Source organism: Clavelina lepadiformis, chromosome 2, assembly GCF_947623445.1.
Source record: "Clavelina lepadiformis chromosome 2, kaClaLepa1.1, whole genome shotgun sequence".
Classification (NCBI taxonomy): domain Eukaryota; kingdom Metazoa; phylum Chordata; class Ascidiacea; order Aplousobranchia; family Clavelinidae; genus Clavelina; species Clavelina lepadiformis.
The window spans coordinates 605,583-627,078 of record NC_135241.1 but is presented as its reverse complement, the minus strand read 5'-3'; the positions used below and the strand labels follow the sequence as shown (position 1 = coordinate 627,078).

At 40.2% G+C, this 21,496-nt stretch overlaps 2 protein-coding genes across 3 annotated transcripts in view; one reads left to right on the top strand and one right to left on the bottom strand.

The window, feature by feature from the left end:
• Positions 1-21,496, top strand: part of LOC143446379 (NACHT, LRR and PYD domains-containing protein 3-like) — a 45,673-nt gene that overhangs the window by 5,927 nt on the left and 18,250 nt on the right. The window contains exons 5-10 of one of the 2 annotated variants that reach the window (XM_076945985.1): positions 4,909-5,070; positions 5,746-5,907; positions 7,003-7,164; positions 8,297-8,458; positions 10,126-10,287; positions 10,959-11,686. In XM_076945985.1, coding sequence (XP_076802100.1) covers positions 4,909-5,070; positions 5,746-5,907; positions 7,003-7,164; positions 8,297-8,458; positions 10,126-10,287; positions 10,959-11,168 — 1,020 coding nt within the window. In that variant the 3' untranslated portion in view covers positions 11,169-11,686. Of the gene's footprint in view, positions 1-4,908; positions 5,071-5,745; positions 5,908-7,002; positions 7,165-8,296; positions 8,459-10,125; positions 10,288-10,958; positions 11,687-21,496 lie in introns of those variants that run through there. The other variant, XM_076945984.1, reaches the window with a different exon arrangement.
• LOC143446395 (uncharacterized) lies at positions 2,264-3,717 on the bottom strand. Its single transcript, XM_076946010.1, has one exon. It carries the CDS (start codon positions 3,134-3,136, stop codon positions 2,411-2,413), a length of 726 nt encoding a protein of 241 aa, XP_076802125.1. The 5' UTR covers positions 3,137-3,717; the 3' UTR covers positions 2,264-2,410.

Here is a 21,496-nt window from a genome sequence, read left to right as displayed (position 1 = left end):
GCAAAACTGTCCTTCTGGAACTTTCTTGGCATAGCCAGATTGCAGCAGTTCATTGACCTTCTTTTTGTACTGATCAAACAAACTTGAGTCCTTCTCAAGCTTGCGTTTCAAATATGACAACCGCTTCACAGCCAGAAAACGATTGTATGGCAAGGTGACATTGTCGGTTTTCCATAGAAGTCCCAACTGGTATCGTCCATCTTTTTCCTGAACTGATGACTTCAGTTTATGCATGGCGCGAATATCGTCAACGGAGTAAGAAAGATCTTCTGAGTCTTCATCCTCCACAAAGTCATGATCAAACATCCTTTGCATTTGCTCATGCAAGATGCGATTGTCGCAACGAACGTGGTTGACATGGCAAACGGCTCTGTCTTCGGTTGCAGATTCTGGTCCAACCAGTGTCCATCCCAACCCAGTTCTGACTGCTGTTGGCTGATTGGCACCTCCTTCCCTGACCGCATGAATGACATGTGCTTTCCTTGCACCGGCCCCAATGAGCAACTCCACTCCACCAGCAGGTATGGCAGGAAATTGCAGGCCTTCAAGATAAGGATATCGTGTCACGTCCTTGTCGGTAGGTATGCTTCCCTTTAGTTTGGGCAAGCATGAAAGTGTCATGACTTCTTCTAAATCAATGACCGCCGCTTCACTCAGACCCTGAATGCTAAGTGAAACCATCTTACTTTGTTGTGACTCCTCACCATTTATGCATGATATATGCAACTGAACCTTGGGTCCTTGTAACCCAAGTTGCTTGGAAAGACGATCGCTGCAGAATGAAGTGTCTGATCCTTCATCCAGGAATGCATAACACTCAACAGGCTTACGCATGTTGTGGCCCCATGCTCTGACAGGGACCACTTTCAGTCTCACGTTGTTTGCACCATGATGGTTGGTGTCAATCCCAAAGGATTCCACAGGCTTAACTGGTTCAGTAGAATCCTTTTCTTCTTTAGGCTTCTCCCCTTCAGATGTTGACTGCATATACACATGCAGCAATGAGTGGTGCGACTTATTGCATGTCTTGCACTTCTTCGTCATTTTACAATCAGTGCTACGATGCCCTGCTCCAAGACAGTTGAAGCAGAGTCCACTATTTCTAACAAGACGGCGTCTGTCTTGAATAGATTTCTTCTGGAACTGGTCACACCTCCAAATGGGATGTTCTCCCTGGCAAACAATGCAATTCTTGTTCGACCTTCTGGTGGAGATTTCTAGGTTATCAACCCTCCTCTCGCTTCTTTCAACAGCTGCTTGAGAGGTATACGACCTAGATGTCTTCAGATTCCGTGTCTTGGGCACACGGTTGGTTTTTTCTTCTTCCTTGGCTCTGGCCATGGTTCGTCCATATATGTTGTTACAGGCGTGCATCTTCTCTTCAATGAATCCAAGCAGATGAGCAAAGGTTGGTCTTTTGCCCATCTCTATTTGTCTGTTTGTTTCATGGGTAATGCTTTCCTGCATTCTATATGGCAGCCGCTTGAAGATCTGCTTCAATGTTGAGTAGCTATCAAGCTCAGCAGCATAATCCCATGCTTCAAGCACTCTCCTGCAATTGGACATGTCATTATACAGTTTGCGGAGATCTTTCTCATCTCCCTTCAGCTGTGGTCCTTGAAACAATGACTGGAGGTGCGCTGCAACAACATCTTCGCGCCTACCAAACAAATCCTCCAATACTGTAAATGCCTGACGCAAACCTTCTTCAGGCGGGTCAACTCAAATGCATCCCTTAATGCTTTCATGTGCTTCTCCGATGCACATGTCAATAAGATACCGTAGCTGTTGAGCAGCATCAGCAATATGGCTTTGAATTGTCTCCTTGAAACCTTTTATGAACACGAAATAATGCAAGGGGTTGCCCTCGAACTTCTCCAACTCCCTCCTTGGCAAGGTTGATCTTCGCATCATCGATCGATTTTCTTCGATCATGCCAACCAACATCATCATGTCACGTTGATGGTCCGATGGTGCAGACTGAGATATGGGCCCCTCCTGGAACACGTCAAGTGGTCTGGAACGAGCATGCAGCTTATTTTGGCCTGCGGCTATCTTTGTTGGTGCCACAGGTATATCCTTCCTCCAGGGATGCATATCATAGGTGTTTCCCTTATCTAGATCGTTGTATCCTGTGGGAGTAAAGGCGTTGGCAGTCGGTCTTAAAAGTGACATCCTGCCTGCTTCATCTGCTCTTGTGGCTTCTCCTGCATGGGGGACTTCATGTATCGTCAGTTCATTTGAAGTAGCTTGAAATGGGTTTCCGTACGGCGTGCTAGGCTTCGACAGTCTTGCTGGAACATCTGCAAACTTCTCTGCTCCAGTATTGGATCTGGCACTTCCCACACTCGAGGCATTTAGCAGGTCGTCGTCATATTCAGCTTCCATGGCTGCCCTTTTTACACTTGCCTCAGCCCGAGACATTGCAATTTAAGCTGATTTGTTTCTTCTGGATCCTTTGTTTTACCTCAAGTCTTTTAGCTTCGGCCTTTTCTTCAGCCTCAAGTCTTTTGGCTTCGGCCTTTGCTTCAGCCTCAAGTCTTTTGGCTTCGGCCTTTGCTTCAGCCTCAAGTCTTTCCTCTTCCGCCTTCGCTTCAACCATATCCTGCTCCAACGCCAGCTGCGCCTCCAATTTTGCCTCTTCTGCCTCGATTTGAGCCTGTAGCAGTCTCTTTCTCCTAGCGCTGGAGCAAGCGCTAGCCCTGGAAGACCGAGCTGGTTCCGAAGAACGCCGAGTTGAAGCGTCCATGTTGCACTTCCGAGTGTATACCATATACTCCTCATCCGCTTCCCGCTGCCTTTCCTTCATTTGGTGTAGTTTTTCAATTGCTTCTGTGCGCTGCTGATCATGTCTATCATCCTGTGGGATGTTCTGGAGGTATTCCTGGCAGGTTCGTAGACATGTTGCCAGTCTTTCATCCAATTTATCTTTTACTTCGGCCACCATTGGGTGTGTTGCTGCCGTGTTGGCAATTAGTGCGTTTAGTTTCTTCTGTAATTTGGTGACTGCACCCATCAGTCCGCTCCTCCTTTGCTTAAGTGTTATCAGCTGCTCACTGAGGTAGCCTTCTACATCATCAGATTGTGGCTCATACCTTACCCCTGGCACATCTTCCACTCCAGTGATATTGTCCATAGTCACGCGTTACCTCAACAGGTTCACAGCACAGGAGGACACAATGCCCAGGCCAGTAAAGATTTCAACCCGAAATATACGTACACGCCCAACACGGGCTCTCGTAGAAATTGTGTAAAACCCGCAAAGGTTCTTTGTAGAAATTATGTAACCGGCAAATTTACAGAAGCCGATCACCTAGTCTCTTGGGCCGACAAGGCCTGGATTCCACCCTTATTCAAATAGAAATGCACACGTAATCTTGAAGCTGTTATATTGACCAGGTATAACGGTATAGTATATGGTAACGTACATGTGATTTCTACAAATACCGAACCCAGGTGGTTACTTAGCATCTGAAAGTACAGTACAAACAATAATCGTAGATACCAATAAAGTAGGTCTCAATCACATGGTTACTCAGTTCACGCATTACAACATGTACACTGACCACTACTCAAACGTACTGCATGCAACCCTCACTAAACAGGTTAGGCTAGCACAATACTGGGCCTAACAACACGGCCTCGGCTATAATTACAGCAATTTAAGACAAGAACGCGAGGCCAAACACACAATCATCAAGTTGTCCGGAATTTTGATTACCAGGCCAATTGGAATTTTAGGTCATATAAGTCCTTATCACAAATCATATAATTGGGAGGAACAACAGGTTAATTTGTACGTTACAAGCGATAAGTCAATTCAAGGTTTGGAGCTTTGGTGTCTCGCTATAAATTAAACTATAAACCACCTCTCATTCTTTTTTCAAATTTTTGTTACAAAACACAAAATAAAATTTAGAAAAAAACAATGCTCTTTATATTTTACCATCTATACTATTTAATGTGTTTCATTCGTAGGTTTTATTGCAAAATATTTTGATTAAAATTTTCACTTTGTCCACTGAAACGTTTTCATAAAAGTTTTCATAGTTTGGATCTAAAGGCGATTTAGTTTTCATACGAATTAAATTTCATATCAAAAACAACTTGATTTTATGTCAAAGAAGAGCTGTCAATAAAAATATCGGACAAATAATTTTTCAATTATATTTAGTGATAAAAGAGTAATGCAGTAATTTCATAAAACGTTACTCAAAGCACAAATTATACGCCAAGTATGACATAAGTGTATACATAAGTTGAGGAAATTTTGACGTCACAATAATAGTAACGTGCATGACGTACAATAATGTGCATGACGATGATGCTTAGAATAATTATGATGAATGAATTATTTAAAAATGTCCATAAGTGAGTAGCTGGGTGTCTTACGATATTTAAGCCAATAACCTGACTTACTGTTGACCGGTAAAGATACGTCACTATGACTTGCGAACGGAAAAAAGAGTTTTCAATATCAATCAATCAATATCACGTGTCATTCACTAGATGGTGATAGCGCTGTTGTAATGCAACAAGACGCTTTCCTTCTCGGGATTACTGAAGTAGGCGACATCAAAGAATGAAGTAAAATATTTTGCGCTTGGTTACTTTTGTTTTTAACAAATTTTACTGTAGCGCCACAAAACATGCCGAAATATTTAGTTTCGATTTCAGCTCAAATTTCTGCATTAAGTATAATATATAAAGATTTTCTTTTACATTATAAGCGAAAAATCGACAATTTTGTCGCTAAATTTCTGGCAAGGTGTGTCACGTGATCGTGATGCTGATCACGATGCTTGTCAAACAAACAACGCAACATCTAGAAGATTTTCCTGTAAAGTTTGATTCTATTTTCAATTAATTCATTAGTTTAAATTTAAGTTTATTTACAAAATATTCCAGATCGATGAGATCTACCTGAGTAAGAATGAGTTCGGTGACGATGGAGCTTTGTCATTATCAAAATGTCTCCACAACATCAGGAGACTGAATGTTAGTGATTGTGACATCGGTGATGTTGGAATGAAAAGTTTATCAGAAGACATCGAACATCTTCCACAACCGGTGAGTGTCAGAGGCACTTAACTTGAGTGAAGAACGATCAAGTGAAGTATTAAATAGTAGATATATTAAGTACATTGGCTGGATGTGTGTGACGTCATAAATTTAATACAAATGATTTGTTATTGCAAAACAAAGATTATAAATATTACGTCATAATATTTCCATAATAAGTCTGATTACGTTATTTATGTTAAGTTATTGTTCTTTGTGAGCGGAAACAAAAGTGATCTATAAAATGGTCTTAAGTTGGCATATATCACGTACCATTCACTGTGATGGCGATAAGCGCTGTTGCTATGCAACAAGACGTTTTCCTTCTCGGGATTACTGAAGTAGGCGACATCAAAGAATGAAGTAAAATCTTTTGCGCTTGGTTACTTTTGTGTTTAACAAATTTTACTGTAGCGCCACAAAACATGCCGAAATATTTAGTTTCAATTTCAGCTCAAATTTCTGCATTAAGTATAATATATAAAGATTTTCTTTTACATTATAAGCGAAAAATCGACAAATTTGTCGCTAAATTTCTGGCAAGGTGTGTCACGTGATCGTGATGTTGTTCACGATGCTTGTCGAACAAACAACGCAACATCTAGAAGATTTCCCTGTAAAGTTTGATTTCGTTTCCAACTAATTCATTAGTTTAGATTGAAGTTTATTTACAAAATATTCCAGATCGATGAGATCAACCTGAGTGTGAATAAGTTCGGTGACGATGGAGCTTTGTCATTATCAAAATGTCTCCACAACATCAGGAGACTGAATGTAAACCTTTGCGATATCGGTGATGTTGGTGTGAAAAGTTTATCAGAAGCCATCGAACATCTTCCACAACCGGTGAGTGTCAGAGGCACTTAACTTGAGTGAAGAACGATCAAGTGAAGTAATAAACAGTAGATATATTAAGTAGATTGGCTGGATGCGTGTGATGTCATAAATTTAATACAAATGATTGGTTATTGCAAAACAAATATTGTAAATATTATGTCATAATATTTAAGTAAAAAGTCTGATTACGTTATTTATGTTAAGTTACTTTGCTTTGCAAACAGAAACAAAAGTTATCTGTAAAATGGTATTAAGTTGGCATATATCACGGATTGTTCACTAGATGGCGATAAGAGCTGTTGCTATGCAACAAGACGCTTCCTTTTTTTCGGATTACCGAAGTAGTCGACATCAAAGAATGACGTAAACTCTGTTGCGCTTCTGTTCGGTTTGTTAAGTTTTCCGCAGTGCTTCCATGTTGGTTAACCTGTGGCCAATGCTTTTCACACACAACGGTATCATCTGAGTTCGGTTGCTACCACGAGGAAGCGCAACATACGATCTTTTTCCTTCTTCTGGATTGTTTAGTAGTCTAAAAACTTTATGTTGCTCATTATGATTTCCATTGCAGTTGTGCCAGCAACACTTTCTTCCCATGTTGACTATTAGCTTAAATTATGCCGTAATCACTGCCTGAGCATTGGATCTATATTTTTAGTTTAAAGTAGATTGTCAATACGTTGAGTCTTCTTACATTAAATGTGGGTTCGGCAGCGTATGAAGTAAAGTTTCTCCTCCAGTTCTTGTGCATACAACCTATGTGTGCAAATAAGTTGTGTAGTCTGTTGTTGATCAACTTCCATTGTGGTGGTTATGCTATAGCCCCAGACTAGTGTCATCTATCGATCTACCAAGTACCAACTGACCCTTGCTTCTTAATCTCAAGTTCAACAAACTTAGGCCGCCCGCAATCAAAGTTTCTCTTCCTAACTGATATAATCGTAAAGTTTCAAACTTAAAATAATGACCGAGAAATACTTCTGCTGTTATGACGTCATAATATGTTTTGTACCAAACAACGCAAGATTTAAAAAATTTTCCAGTAAAGTTTGATTCTGTTTCCAACTAATTCATTAGTTTAAATTTATTTACAAAATATTCCAGATCGATGAGATCTACCTGATTAGGAATAATTTCGGTGACGATGGAGCTTTGTCATTATCAAAATGTCTCCACAACATCAGGAGACTGGATGTTCAATATTGTAACATCTGTGATGTTGGAGTGAAAAGTTTATCAGAAGCCATAGAACATCTTCCACAACCGGTGAGTGTCAGAGGCACTTAACTTGAGTGAAGAACGATCAAGTGAAGTAATAAATAGTAGATATATTAAGTAAATAGGCTGGATGTGTGTTACGTCATGTATTTAATACAAATGATTTGTTATTGCAAAACAAAGTTATAAATATTACGTCAAAATATCTCCGTAAAAAGTCTGATTACGCTATTTATGTTAAGTTATTGTTCTTTGCAAACGGAAACAAAAGTTATCTATAAAATGGTCTTAAGTTGGCATATATCACGTGTCATTCACTACATGGTGATAAACGCTGTTGATATGCAACAACGCGCTTTCCTTATCGGGATTACCGAAGTAGTCGACATCAAAGAATGACTTAAACTGTGTTGCGCTTGCGTTTGGTTTGTAAGTTTGTCGCAGTGCTTCCATGTTGGTTAACCTGTGGCCAATGCTTTTCGCACACAACGGTATCATCTGAGTTCGGTTGCTACCACGAGGAAGCGCAGCATACAATCTTTTTCCTTCTTCTGGATTGTCTGGTAGTCTAAAAACTTTATGTTGCTCATTATAATTTCCATTGCAGTTGTGCCAGCAACACTTTCTTCCCATGTTGACTATTAGCTTAAATTATGCCGTAATCATTGTCTGAGAATTGGATCTATATTTTTAGTTTATAGTAGATTGTCAATACGTTGAGTTTTCGTACATTAAATGCGGGTTCGGCAGCGTATGAAGTAAAGTTTCTCCTCCAGTTCTTGTGCATACAACCTATGTGTGCAAATAAGTTGTGTAGTCTGTTGTTGCTCAACTTCCATTGCGGTGGCTATGCTATAGCCCCAGACTAGTGTCATCTATCGATCTACCAACTGACCCTTGCTTCTTAATCTCAAGTTATTGCCTTTACCTGTTTATTTAAATTATGGCGTCTACAAAGCAACAAACTTAAGTCGCCCGCAATCAAAGTTTCTCTTCCTAACTGATATAATCGTAAAGTTTCAAACTTAAAATAATGACTGAGAAATACTTCTACTTTTATGATGTCATAATTTGTTTTGTACCAAACAAAGCAAGATTTACAAAAATTTCCAGTAAAGTGTGATTCTGTTTCCAATTAAATTATTTGTTTAAATTTAAGTTTATTCACAAAATATTCCAGATCGATGAGATCAACCTGAGTGGAAATAATTTCGGTGACGATGGAGCTTTGTCATTATCAAAATGTCTCCACAACATCAGGAGACTGAATGTAAGGATTTGTGGCATCGGTGTTGTTGGTGTGAAAAGTTTATCAGAAGCCATCGAACATCTTCCCCAACCGGTGAGTGTCAGAGGCACTTAATTTGAGTGAAGAACGATCAAGTGAAGTAATAAATAGTAGATATATTAAGTACATAGGCTGGATGTGTGTGATGTCATAAATTTAGTACAAATGAATTGTTATTGCAAAACAAAGATTGTAAATATTTCGTCATAATATCTCCGTAAAAAGTCTGATTACGTTATTTATGGTAAGTTACTTTGCTTTTCGTACGAAAACTTAAGTTATCCATAAAATGGTTTTAAGTTGGCATATATCACGTATCATTCACTAGATGGTGATAAGCGCTGTTGCTATGCAACAAGACGTTTTCTTTCTCGGGATTACCGAAGTAGTCGACATCAAAGAATGACTTAAACTGTGTTGCGCTTGTGTTCGGTTTGTAAGTTTGTCGCAGTGCTTCCATGTTGGTTACCCTGTGGCCAATGCTTTTCACAGACAACGGTATCATCTGAGTTCGGTTGCTACCACGAGGAAGCGCAGCATACAATCTTTTTCCTTCTTCTGGATTGTCTGGTAGTCTAAAAACTTTATGTTGCTCATTATAATTTCCATTGCAGTTGTGCACGCAACACTTTCTTCCCATGTTGACAATTAGCTTAAATTATGCCGTAATCACTGCCTGAGAATTGGATCTATATTTAGTTTAAAGTAGATTGTCAATACGTTGAGTTTTCGTACATTAAATGTGGGTTCGGCAGCGTATGAAGTAAAGTTTCTCCTCCAGTTCTTGTGCATACAACCTATGTGTGCAAATAAGTTGTGTAGTCTGTTGTTGCTCAACTTCCATTGCGGTGGCTATGCTATGGCTATGCTATGGACCCAGACTAGTGTCATCTATCGATCTACCAACTGACCCTTGCTTCTTAATCTCAAGTTATTGCCTTCACCTGTTTATTTAAATCAGCGTGGTCCAACTTCTTTTCATCGCGGGCCAAAATCAAAAATTTTTTTTATCTTGCGGGCCAATGTTTTTAAATCAGAACTGAAGAAATGTGAAATTAGAACTGAAGAACAATGTGAAATTGATATTAGAACTGAAATTAGAACTGAAAAAAGTTCTCTTTTTTAATTAAAACTGAAATTAGAATAGTTCAAAATTTTTAGCTATTAATGCTGATCAATGTGACATCTGCGGTCGAGGTTCTTCCTCGACAATAGCGACTATCAAAGCTGACTATCAGTTCGCGGGCCAAAAAATCGGTGCTCGCGGGCCAAAGTTGGCCCGCGGGCCAAAGTTGGACCACGCTGATTTAAATTATGGCGTCTACAAAGCACCAAACTTAGGCCGCCCGCAATCAAAGTTTCTCTTCTTAACTGATATAATCGTAAAGTTCTTAACTTAAAATACTGACATTTCTATTGAACTGTTTCATTAAATCATGGGATTTCCGACAATTTAAATTTACAGACATTTCCATTGAGAACAAAAGCCCTATGACGTAATAATAAACTTCCAGTTTTTGAATATCATTGTGCGATGTCCAAATGACTTAGAGCAAAACATGCAGTAAAAGCAAAATGAGCAGAAATACTTCTGCTGTTATGACGTCTTAATATACATAGTACCAAACAACGCAAGATTTAAAACAAATTCTTGTAAAGTTTAGTTTTGTTTCCATATATTTCATTAGTTTAAATTTAAGTTTATTTACAAAATATTCCAGATCGATGAGATCATCCTGGGTTTGAATAAGTTCGGTGACGATGGAGCTTTGTCATTATCAAAATGTCTCCATAACATCAGGAGACTGAATGTAAGGAATTGTGGCATCGGTGATGTTGGAGTGAAAAGTTTATCAGAAGCCATCGAACATCTTCCACAACCGGTGAGTGTCAGAGGCACTTAACTTGAGTGAAGAACGATCAAGTGAAGTAATAAATAGCAAATAGCATAAATGGTCTTAAGTTGCATATATCACGTATCATTCACTACATGGCGATAAGCGCTGTTGCTATGCAACAAGACGCTTTCCTTCTCGGGACTACCAAAGTAGGCGACATCAAAGAATGACGTAAACTTTGTTGCGCTTGCGTTTGTCAAATTTTACTATCGCCACAAAACATGCCGCGACACTGGGTTTAAATTTCTCTCAAGAGCTCCAGATCTATTTATCAATAAAATCGAAAAATTGTTGCTAATTTCTGGCAATGTGAGTCACGTAATCGTAAATTATTGTAAATTGGCAAGCAGTCCCGCCATAAATTCTTGCATTGGGCCCCGCGATTGCTTGGTCGGGCGGGTCAGGGTCAGAATCAAAATGTCATCAAAAACTAATTTATAAAGTAATCGACCAGTCAATAAGTTTGTTGGGTTCAAGCATTTTAACAAAACACTATAAAGCTTCCATAAATAACTCAGCCAAAACGTTGAAGTCGCGCTAATGTAGAAATGTTAGATATTTATAGAATTGTGTTAAAGTCAACTATTTCGCGGGTTGACAAATTTACATAAAACTTCTGTTGTTATGTGAATTACATTTTAGTTACATTTGCGTAGAAGCCAGAGGTGGAAGGAGTTGATCCGGTTGAAAGCAGTGACGATGAAGAACCAATCAGCAGCAGCATTGACGATGAAGAACCAATCAGCAGCAGCATTGACGATGAAGAACCAATCAGCAGCAGCATTGACGATGAAGAAGCAATCAGCAGCAGCATTGATGATGAAGAACCAATCAGCAACATCTGCCGATGCTGTTTATTGCAATGATTTCATTATTGCAGTTTATTGAATGATTTTTAGCAAAGACTGACAATAAGTGAGATGGATCTGGTCTGGTTCATCTGGTTCAACTCGAGCTCGATCAACCCAGCTTAGGTCAACCCGACCCAGGTCAATTTTACCCCGGTCAGTTCAACCCAGGTCAACTCAATTCCTCGAACGAAATTTCAATTTCACTTTTATCAATGATGCTGTGAGCGCTGGAGGAGACGTTTTCATCCAAGATGTTGTCCAGCCGGTGTTTCGATCCGCTGTCGAATCCGAAATGTTAATTATCATCATCTTCTCAATCTCGTTGCAAGAAACATAACTTCTGAAAACATAATCATCAACTTTTATTTCCATGTGGTTTAGCCCCAGCATACCACACTATGTAAAAAAGCGAATAAAGTGTTATACCGCATGATGTAGGCCTAATTGTAGCAATTGGTCGAATTTTAAGCAAAACGTATAACGAGGCAACATGGTTGGAAATAAATAAAACAAGCAAATTTTCTTGCTGTGCTTTAATTGTTGTTTAATAACCAACGCTACGAAGGTTGATATCGCAACCAGCGGAATAAGAAACGTTCTTCCACCTTGTATGTTGTTAATTAAGCTACGTAGCACAGTGAAGGATTAGAGAGTAGCGTTCTAAAAGACAACTGCAAGTTCTGCAACCCTACTAGGAGTGAAAAGGCATGTTTGAGATTGAAGCAGCAACATTATCTATAGGCTTGTGAAGACAACTAGAGACACTTTGGTGCAATAGACATCTCGTCTAACATAGTTCTTAGTATACAGTACACTACCTTGAAACCATTTCGATTTGTTAAAGAATATACAGGAGTTTGCTGTATTTGTTTGGCTAAGGCAGGGTTTTTCAATAAAGATGTTTTTCTTGTGGAATAGATTAATGAAAAAAACATAAATACGAAGTTTCCTAGTTCCGAAGTTGCTGGGTCGTTTAACAAAGTTATGACGTCAATAACAAGTTCTTCTCTGATGTAATAATGACAATCTTTTTATACAAAATCATGAGCGAATTAGTTTCAACAGTTGCAACAAGAAGGCCAAACACTTCACCTTGCTAAGAGATAAGTTTTTTATGAGAAAATGTTTGAAGCACATCTTCTGAAGCAGCGTCTTCTCAGATGCTAGTTTAGACTCTATTTGGTTGAATTATTTCGCGTTAACAAAAATATTTAGGGACTATTAAATGAATTAACCAAATATTCTTTAGGTCAATAAAGTCATTTTTTTACTTTAAAGTCAACTTTTCGGTGATTTTAGGTCAATAAAAGATTTGCCTTAAAAATTGTGTTCGTAGTATTTGAAGATGACCTTACATGCTCCCCACGACCACCTTTCTCTTTATTTTAAGTATTAATGAAAGCCCCCAACCGCTACTCGTTCTAAAGGAGTCTCAACCAATGTGCAAGCCGATACTTCCAATGTCGTCATATCCGTTGAGATCTTGTGACGTAATATGAAAGAATCGTCATTAGCATTGTAATCTTTCGTCATTATTCTGCTACTTAGATGACGTCAGATCAGATGGTCTGGACCTCATCTATTTGGTTGCTATAATTACGACTGTACTTTCGTCATCAGTGAAGTACGTGACCTAACGTGATCTAATAAAAGGAGGTCAGCCTTGTAATTTCGCACAAAGCAACTGTTGAGTCATAAATATACTTCTCAAACTTAGCCTACATCGCGAAACACGTGTCCACGATATTTATTGATGCTTCCTAGGACGATCACGCGCATGATCGCGATCCTACAGGAACCGAGAAATCAACGTTGTATAAACGATAAATCGTCGGAGACGCGCAGTTCACTGGTTTAATATTAACCGCGTAAAAGCAGAATAAATGTAAAAAATTTCATGTAGTTGTTTTTTGCGGTTTTGGTTTATTGATGATAGCGATCATTTCTGTTCCAACCATTCGAAATACTAAAATCGCCTCCTCACTGCAACTGTTAAATTTTGACGCGTCCCAAACTCCGTTTAACTTTGACACCCGTTTTAACGCCCACTTGTGACAGCTCATATCTTACTAAAACGTACTTGAAAGCAATCTGGCAACTTGATAAGCATGATTCGTTGTGAGCACGTGATCACAATGAACCCAAACTCAGTTCTTCGCAAACAACGTTATGAGATAATCTAGTTTCGGCAAATAGTGATCAATTGTTTTAAGCCAATCGCCTTTTACATTGGGCAGTGCATTCATACTAGCACTCTTTAGTTTTCTGCATATCACAATATATATAGCAAAGAAAAAAAAACGTTTCAATAATAAAGCAGGGTGAAACTTTGAATATTCTTAGTAAAGTTATTGTTACTGTAACCAAGGCTGTAACGTCCAAATTAGCATTGTTGTTTGTTCCAATTATATGATTTAAGTGATAATGAATTATATAATTTTGTGTCGCCCAAAACTCCAAATAGTTTTGTCATTGCGTGTCTAGCCTCGTGGTAATTTCCTTTCTTTGTCTTGAATTCCTTTATATGCAGGGTTGCCAATTGCCATACCGTGCTTATTTCTAAGATTTGTCTTTATTTTAAAGGTCCGTGTCTTAGAAAATATGTTTGTCCTTTTTTCTAAGAAATGTCCTTATTTTCAGTGTGATGAAAATTAATTTATATGACGTTAATTAAATAATTTTATATTTAACTTAATTTAACGTTAATTTAACATTAAATTATATAATTAACTTATTTTTATGTGATGAGTTGTGACCTGCTTGCTACTGTAGCGGCCATTGGTTGTCTGTTTGTTTTATCGCGGATTCGCCCTCACAATGCTCCCAGCACATGTTTATTTCGGCACTTCTCGTTCGCTATTTCGCTTTACCGACCAATCCGTTTTGCACTGCCTGAGCGCAGGACATGAGTTTGAGTAAATGTTAAACTCAGAACCTCGTGTTCATTTCATTTTAATATATGAGCGAAGGAGACAGTGAAAATAGCAACCTTTTGAGGCAGGAGTTGTGGTGACATTCCAATATATTAACATTCCTTTGTTTACGCCTTACCTCACGCCTTGCCTCACGCCTTAATTGCTTCGCCGCCTTAAATAGCACTGTAGAACTTCATTTCAGTAGCAAGCGCAGTGTCGGTGGGTCGGCGGCTTAATAGTATGAGTTCACATATATAAATGTTATATAGCTGTCACGTTTCGCCTAACTGATTCTATTTGTTTTAGGTCTGTTCAATTCTGTTTTTAATAAAGCCTAAGTTGCTTGAATTTAGTGTTTTAGTTTCAAGGTTATGACAGGAGTCAACATCGCAGCAACGCAACAACGCACCAGCACGACCTTCGCCATACTACCATGTGCTTGTTAACGCCCAGTTTTTTGTGTTATATCTAGTAGCGCATCAGTTTAATCCCAGCCAATTTAGTATGTATTGCAGTTGTTAGCCTGACTTGTTTAAGTGAGTGTTGCATGCAGTTTGATGAGTTAGTTGCCATTCAGCCTGTTGTAATGCCTATATTTGTTAGCCACGTGAATTACTTGCCTTGCCGATCATTGCTATTGTGTGCAGACTCACAGGGTAGTGTTCATTTCCTTACTTTGGTCCTGCTTGTACTTTCAGATGATAAGTAATATTACCCTGGGTTCTGTACTTACAGAAATCACACACATATCACACGCACAGTTCACTAGCTGTTCTGTTCTTCTGCTCGAGTGATCATTTCTTTCTACCCGATCAATATAAGACTTTCAAGAAATCCGGACCCCTTTTGCTGCTGTCAAAGCAGTGGCGGACCCCTGAAGTTTAAGCAAACTAAGGGTTCTGAGACTGCACTTAAATGTTTCTTTGCTTAGTTTTACTTAGGCTAATAGTCTTGGTGCACAACTGCGCTATTCATTCAAAATAACATCAAACTATGCGGATATTTTTACTTAAAATCACTGTATCCAGCTGTCTTCTCATATAATCCGCAGTCTAGTGCATCACAATAGGCCTTCCCTGAGGGTCATAAATCTCAATAAGCTTTTGTATTGTCCCATCACAATAGGCAATTAAGCAAATGTTCAAGCCTATTTCAAAAAGCAATGATAAACAGCAAAAATTTTTTAAAAACTTATACTTTATGTTGCAAATTTCGAAGTTCTCACGGACCAACTGAAAACGTTTCGCGGACCCCCAGGGGTCAGCAGACCACCGGTTGAGAACCACTGCCTTAGGTGATCAGCATTTATAAATTTGCCGGTTACATAATTTCTATCAAAACAAAGAGCAGCCCTGGAAGCTGAATCTGACGATGACCTGCTAGATACCTCAAGTATGGAAAGTGCCAAACTCATTACTGGAGCCGGGAAGTTTGCAAATGTTCCAGCAAGATTGGAGAAGCCTAGCACGACCTATGGAAACCCATTTCAAATTACTTCCAACAAACTTGCCATGCATCAAGTCCTCCATGCCGAAGAAACAACGAGATCAGATGAAGTTGGCGGGATGTCAACCTTAGGGCCAACTGCCAACGCCTTTACTCCAACAAGATACAATGAATCAGATAAGAGAAGCACCTCTGACATGCAAGACATACCTGTGGCACCAACAAGGATAGCCACAGGCCAAAGCAAACCGCAGACCCGATCCAGATCACCTGACGTGTTCAACGAGAGGCCCATATCTCAGTCTGCATCATTTGACCAACAACGTGACATGATGGCGTTAGTTGACATGATCGAAGAAACTAAATCGATGATGCAAAGATCGACCTTGCCGAGGAGGGAGTTGGAGAAGTTCGATGGCAACCCCTTGCAATACTTCGTGTTCATGAAAGGTTTCAAGGAGACAATTCAAAGTAATATTGCTGATCCTGCCCAACAGCTACGGTATCTTATTGACGTGTGCGTCGGAGAGGCACATAAAAGCATTATGGGTTGCATTTGGGTTTAGGTTGACCCGCCTGAAGAAGGTTTTCGTCAGGCCTTTACAGTATTGGGAAATTTGTTTGGTAGGCATGAAGATGTTGTTGCGTGAAGTGGTTGAAGCATGGGATCATGCTGCTGAGCTTGATAGCCACTCCACATTGAAGCAGATCTTCAAGCGGCTACCATATAAAATGCGGGAGAGCATCAACCATAAAACAAACAGACAAATAGAGATGGGTAAAAGACCAACTATTGCTCATCTGCTTGGACTCATTGAACAGAAAATACTCTCCTACAACAACATATACGGATAAACCATGTCCAGAGCCAAAGAGGAGGAAAAAACCGACCGTGTGCCCAAGACACGGAATCTGAAGACATCTAGGTCTTATACCTCTCAAGCAACTGTTGAGAGAAGTGAGAAGAGGATGGAGAACCTAGAAATCTCCACCAGAAGGTCGAACAAGGCTTGCATTGTTTGTCAGGGAGAACAACCCATTTGGAGGTGTGACCAGTTTCAGAAGAAATCTGTCCAAGACAGACGTCGTCTTGTCAGAAATAGTGGACTCTGCTTCAACTGTCTTGGAGCAGGGCATCGTAGCACTGATTGTAAAATGACGAAGAAGTGCAAGACATGCAATAAGTTGCATCATTCATTACTGCATGTGGATATGCAGTCAACATCTGGGGAGGAGAAGCCTAAAGAAGAAAAGGATTCAACTGATCCAGTTAAGTCAGCGGAATCCTTTGGAATCGACACCAACCATCATGGTGCAAACAACGTGTGGCTGAAAGTGGTCCCTGTTAGAGCATGGGGCTACAACATGATGGTTGGTGTCGATTCCAAGCCTATGGAGTGCTATGCATTCTTGGATGAAGGATCAGACACTTCATTCTGCAGCGATCGTCTTTCCAAGCAACTTGGGTTACATGGACCCAAGGTTCAGTTGCATATTTAATGCATAAGCTGTGATGAGTCACAACAAAGTAAGATGGTTTCACTTAGCTTTCAGGGTCTGAGTGGAACGGCTGTCATTGATTTAGAAGAAGTCATGACACTTTCATGCTTGCCCAAACTAAAGGGAAGCATAACTACCAACAAGGACGTGAAACGATATCCTTATAATGAAGGCCTGCAATTTCCTGCCATACCTACTGGTGGAGTGGAGTTGCTCATTGGGGCCGGTGCAAGGAAAACACATGTCATTCATGCGGTCAGGGAAGGAGGTGCCAATCAGCCAACAGCGGTCAGAACTGGGTTGCCATGGACACTGGTTGGACCAGAACCTGCAACCAAAGACAGACCGAGCCAAAGCAAGCTGCAGACCCGATCCAGATCACCTGACGTGTTCAAGGAGAGGCCCATATCTCAGCCCGCATCATTTGACCAACAACGTGACATGATGGCGTTAGTTGACATGATCGAAGAAACTAAATCGATGATGCAAAGATCGACCTTGCCGAGGAGGGAGTTGGAGAAGTTCGATGGCAACCCCTTGCAATACTTCGTGTTCATGAAAGGTTTCAAGGAGACAATTCAAAGCCATATTGCTGATCCTGCCCAACAGCTACGGTATCTTATTGACATGTGCGTCGGAGAGGCACATGAAACCATTAAGGATTGCATTTGGGTTGACCCGCCTAAAGAAGGTTTGCGTCAGGCCTTTACAGCATTGGGAAATTTGTTTGGTAGGCGGGAAGACTTTGTTGCGGCGCATCTCCAGTCATTATTTCAAGGACCTCAGCTGAAGGATGATGAGAAAGATCTTCGCAAACTGTTTAATGATATGTCCGATTGCAGAAGAGTGGTTGAAGCATGGGATCATGCTGCTGAGCTTGATAGCCACTCCACATTGAAGCAGATCTTCAAGCGGCTGCCATATAGAATGCGGGAGAGCATTAACCATAAAACAAACAGACAAATAGAGATGGGTAAAAGACCAACCTTTGCTCATCTGCTTGGACTCATTGAACAGAAAATACTCTCCTACAACAACATATACCGACAAACCATGTCCAGAGCCAAAGAGGAGGAAAAAACCAACCGAGTGCCCAAGACACGGAATCTGAAGACATCTAGGTCTTATACCTCTCAAGCAACTGTTGAGAGAAGTGAGAAGAGGATGGAGAACCTAAAAATCTGTACCAGAAGGTCGAACAAGACTTGCATTGTTTGTCAGGGAGAACAACCCATTTGGAGGTGTGACCAGTTTCAGAAGAAATCTGTCCAAGACAGAGGTCGTCTTGTTAGAAATAGTGGACTCTGCTTCAACTGACTTGGAGCAGGGCATCGTAGCACTGATTGTAAAATGACGAAGAAGTGCAAGACATGCAATAAGTTGCATCATTCATTACTGCATGTGGATATGCAGTCATCATCTGTAGAGGAGAAGCCTAAAGAAGAAAAGGATTCAACTGATCCAGTTAAGTCAGCGAAATCCTTTGGAATCGACACCAACCATCATGGTGCAAACAACGTCAGTTTTCAACATGATAAGTCAAGGTTTTGACCCTATGGGTTATGTTCAGCCTTTTTTCCTACCAATCAAGAAGTTGATGCAACGACTTTGTCAGATGAACATGACCTGGGATGATCCTGTTCCCGAAGAGATGGAGCAGGCCTGGTTGAAAAGGGTACACAGTTTACCTGACTTGGAAGCCATTACGATACCGAGATGCTTTAATGGAGCTCTCCAGAATCCTGTCGTGGAACTGCATTGTTTCGGTGATGTTATTGAAGCTGGATATGGTGCAGTTTGCTGTTTACGGTTTGTCGATGGTGCAACAAACCATTGTTCTTTCGTTATTGGAAAATTTCGTGTCTCACCCTTGAAATCTGTCAAGATACCAAGGTTGGAGTTGTCAGCTGCAGTAGTGGGCGCTTATCTGTCACGTCTGATTGTCAAGGAGCTGACTCTACCTCCGTGTTGCAGTACATTTCATACACTTCGAAGCGTTTTCAGACCTTAGTTGCCAACCGACTTAGTCTGATTCATAAGCTGTCCATACCGTCACAGCGGAGACATGTCGACACAAAGAGGAATCCTGCTGACATTGCTTCAATGGGATTGATGCCAAATGAAATCAAAAGGGCCAAGCTGTGGTTTTATGGACCTGAGTTTCTGTGGAATGCCGATGGTCAGTGACCTGCTAGACCAAGCAACCTACCTCCTCTACCGGATGATGATACAGAGTTGAAGAAAGTGAAAGAGGTCAACTCATTTACAGCCATGACCGGAGACAAGGGTTTCAACAAGCTTCTAAGACGTTACTCACTGTTCCACAAACTGGTGAAAGCAGTAGCCTATCTACTGCGTTACAAACAGTATATCATGTGGAAGCAGTTTCGAAAGAAGAACATTGTTGAGCCAAAGAGAGGTTTGATATCGACAATAGAAATGGGAGAGGCCACAAAGGAAATTGTCAGACTCGCTCAAATTCAGTCATTTCCAGCCGAAATCGGGACACTGGGGAAGCGTCAGGAGGAGAACTCACCCAACCAATCCAGGGGGCAATGGGGGTGTTCCGTAAAGGCGTCAAGTCAAAATTATTGGGAAACGTGAGCTACGTCAGGGTTATCAGAGATGGAACAAGAAGCAAAACCATGAGTTCTTGTGCCAGAAGTCAATCGACTGGCACTTCAATTCGCCCTTGTCAAGTCATCAAGGAGAGGTTTGGGAAAGAATGATACGCTCTGTGCGTAAAATCCTGCGATCAATTGCAGGAGAGAGAGTCCTTGACGATGAATCACTCGTCACATTCATGTCAGAAGTCGAGTCCATCATCAACAACCGACCACTTACACCCGTGAGCGATGATCCAGATGATCTGTCCGCATTAACGCCAATGTCCATACTTGCTGGGAGTCTTGAACCGTCGCTCCCACCAAATGAATTCCTCAAAGCTGATGGATACCGTAGATCGTGGCGTTTCGCCCAGTTGCTTGCCAACCAATTTTGGCAACGATGGATGAAAGATTACTTTCCACTATTGCAGCAACGTCAAAAATTGCTGCAACCTACACCAAACTTTAAGACTGGGGACATATATATATTTCTAGATGTGGCTTCAAACACACGATTTAAGTTTATGAATCCACAAACAACTGTTAATCCGAGGCGCTGTTGGATTATAATTGATTTATAAAGGCACATACCGTATCACATATCTCCGTTCTGTCGAACAATGACTTTTATCTTTTGCGATATTAATTCCCGTTTCATTTATAGACGAGGTGCAACAAATCTCATAAATTTGCTTTTATTCACCTCCTCAAATTCGAAGTCTTGAGTCTATTCACCAAGCTACGACCTTGACTAACTTCCACTCAAAACAACGACTTTGTTAAACCTTACACCTTTTTGCTTGTATGTCTCTCTTTAGTGTGTGTTTGTGATTTGTCCGATATTGATAAGGAGGCCGTCTACGCATTGGAATTACAGCGCAGCTCTGCCGGTATATAATGACAGCTCGTAAACAAAATACTGAGCGAATAGCTGAAGAGATAGCTGACAGTTCTTCTTATGCAAATAATGTTTGAAAGCAAAGTTGTGAAGTTTTGATTTCGCAGTTTTTTGATTGATCGCTACTCACCTGCGTTAAGATATAGTAGGCTGCAGACTTATTTGAATGCACGATATAATTATTGTTCTTTTAACTAAGAGCAGCAGACAGGTCGATAAAGTGGATCAAGAACAAATATTTGAAGCGAGCTCAGTAATGTAATTATGGGCTCAATGCATTGCTATATTTCAAAGCAGCCACAAAACGTATTCCGAGGTCGGTTTCTCTACCACCCACTCACGACCAAATGTCTGACGCATCTCGCGCGTCAAATTCGATTTGTCACAATATTAAATACTTTTGGTATTAAGGTTTAAATACTATAAGAAATATATTTATACCTTTCTTTCACATAATTTCTACAAAAAGTATGTAAAAGTGGAATGGTACCTGCAGTATATGTTATAAAATGCATAAATGTAAGCTAAAATGATCGCTACCATACCTATTGCTGTGGCAATTCCTGCCCAGGCAAATGGTCCTAGATTAAAAGTTCAGACTACTGAGTACATCACATAGCTAACTTGATTGATAATAATTAATTAATATAACTTCCAGCTATTTTGTTGAAGGTTAACGATCACCTGATATAGGTAGGCCTTATCTGTTAATTGCTTGCTTGTTGACCTTTGAACCTTCCTTCTAATTACGCTGAAAATGCTTTTATAATAATTTAATGATGCCACCTTGTCAATATTTTGCACAAAATCAACGCATCCTTTGATCAAGGGTTGGGCAAACAAAAAGAACCAGCACAGTAAATATTCTCCTGTTGACTCATGGAGAAAACTGAAAACGCAACTTGGCAGAAATCTTCTTTATGTTTGTTGTGCAATTGACTTCTTTCAGGTCATAATAGCGCGTGTGTTCGCTGGTTC

Excerpts from the sequence above, each read along its gene's own strand:
- LOC143446395 (XM_076946010.1), bottom strand. The coding sequence starts at position 3,136 with ATGGACAATATCACTGGAGTGGAAGATGTGCCAGGGGTAAGGTATGAG.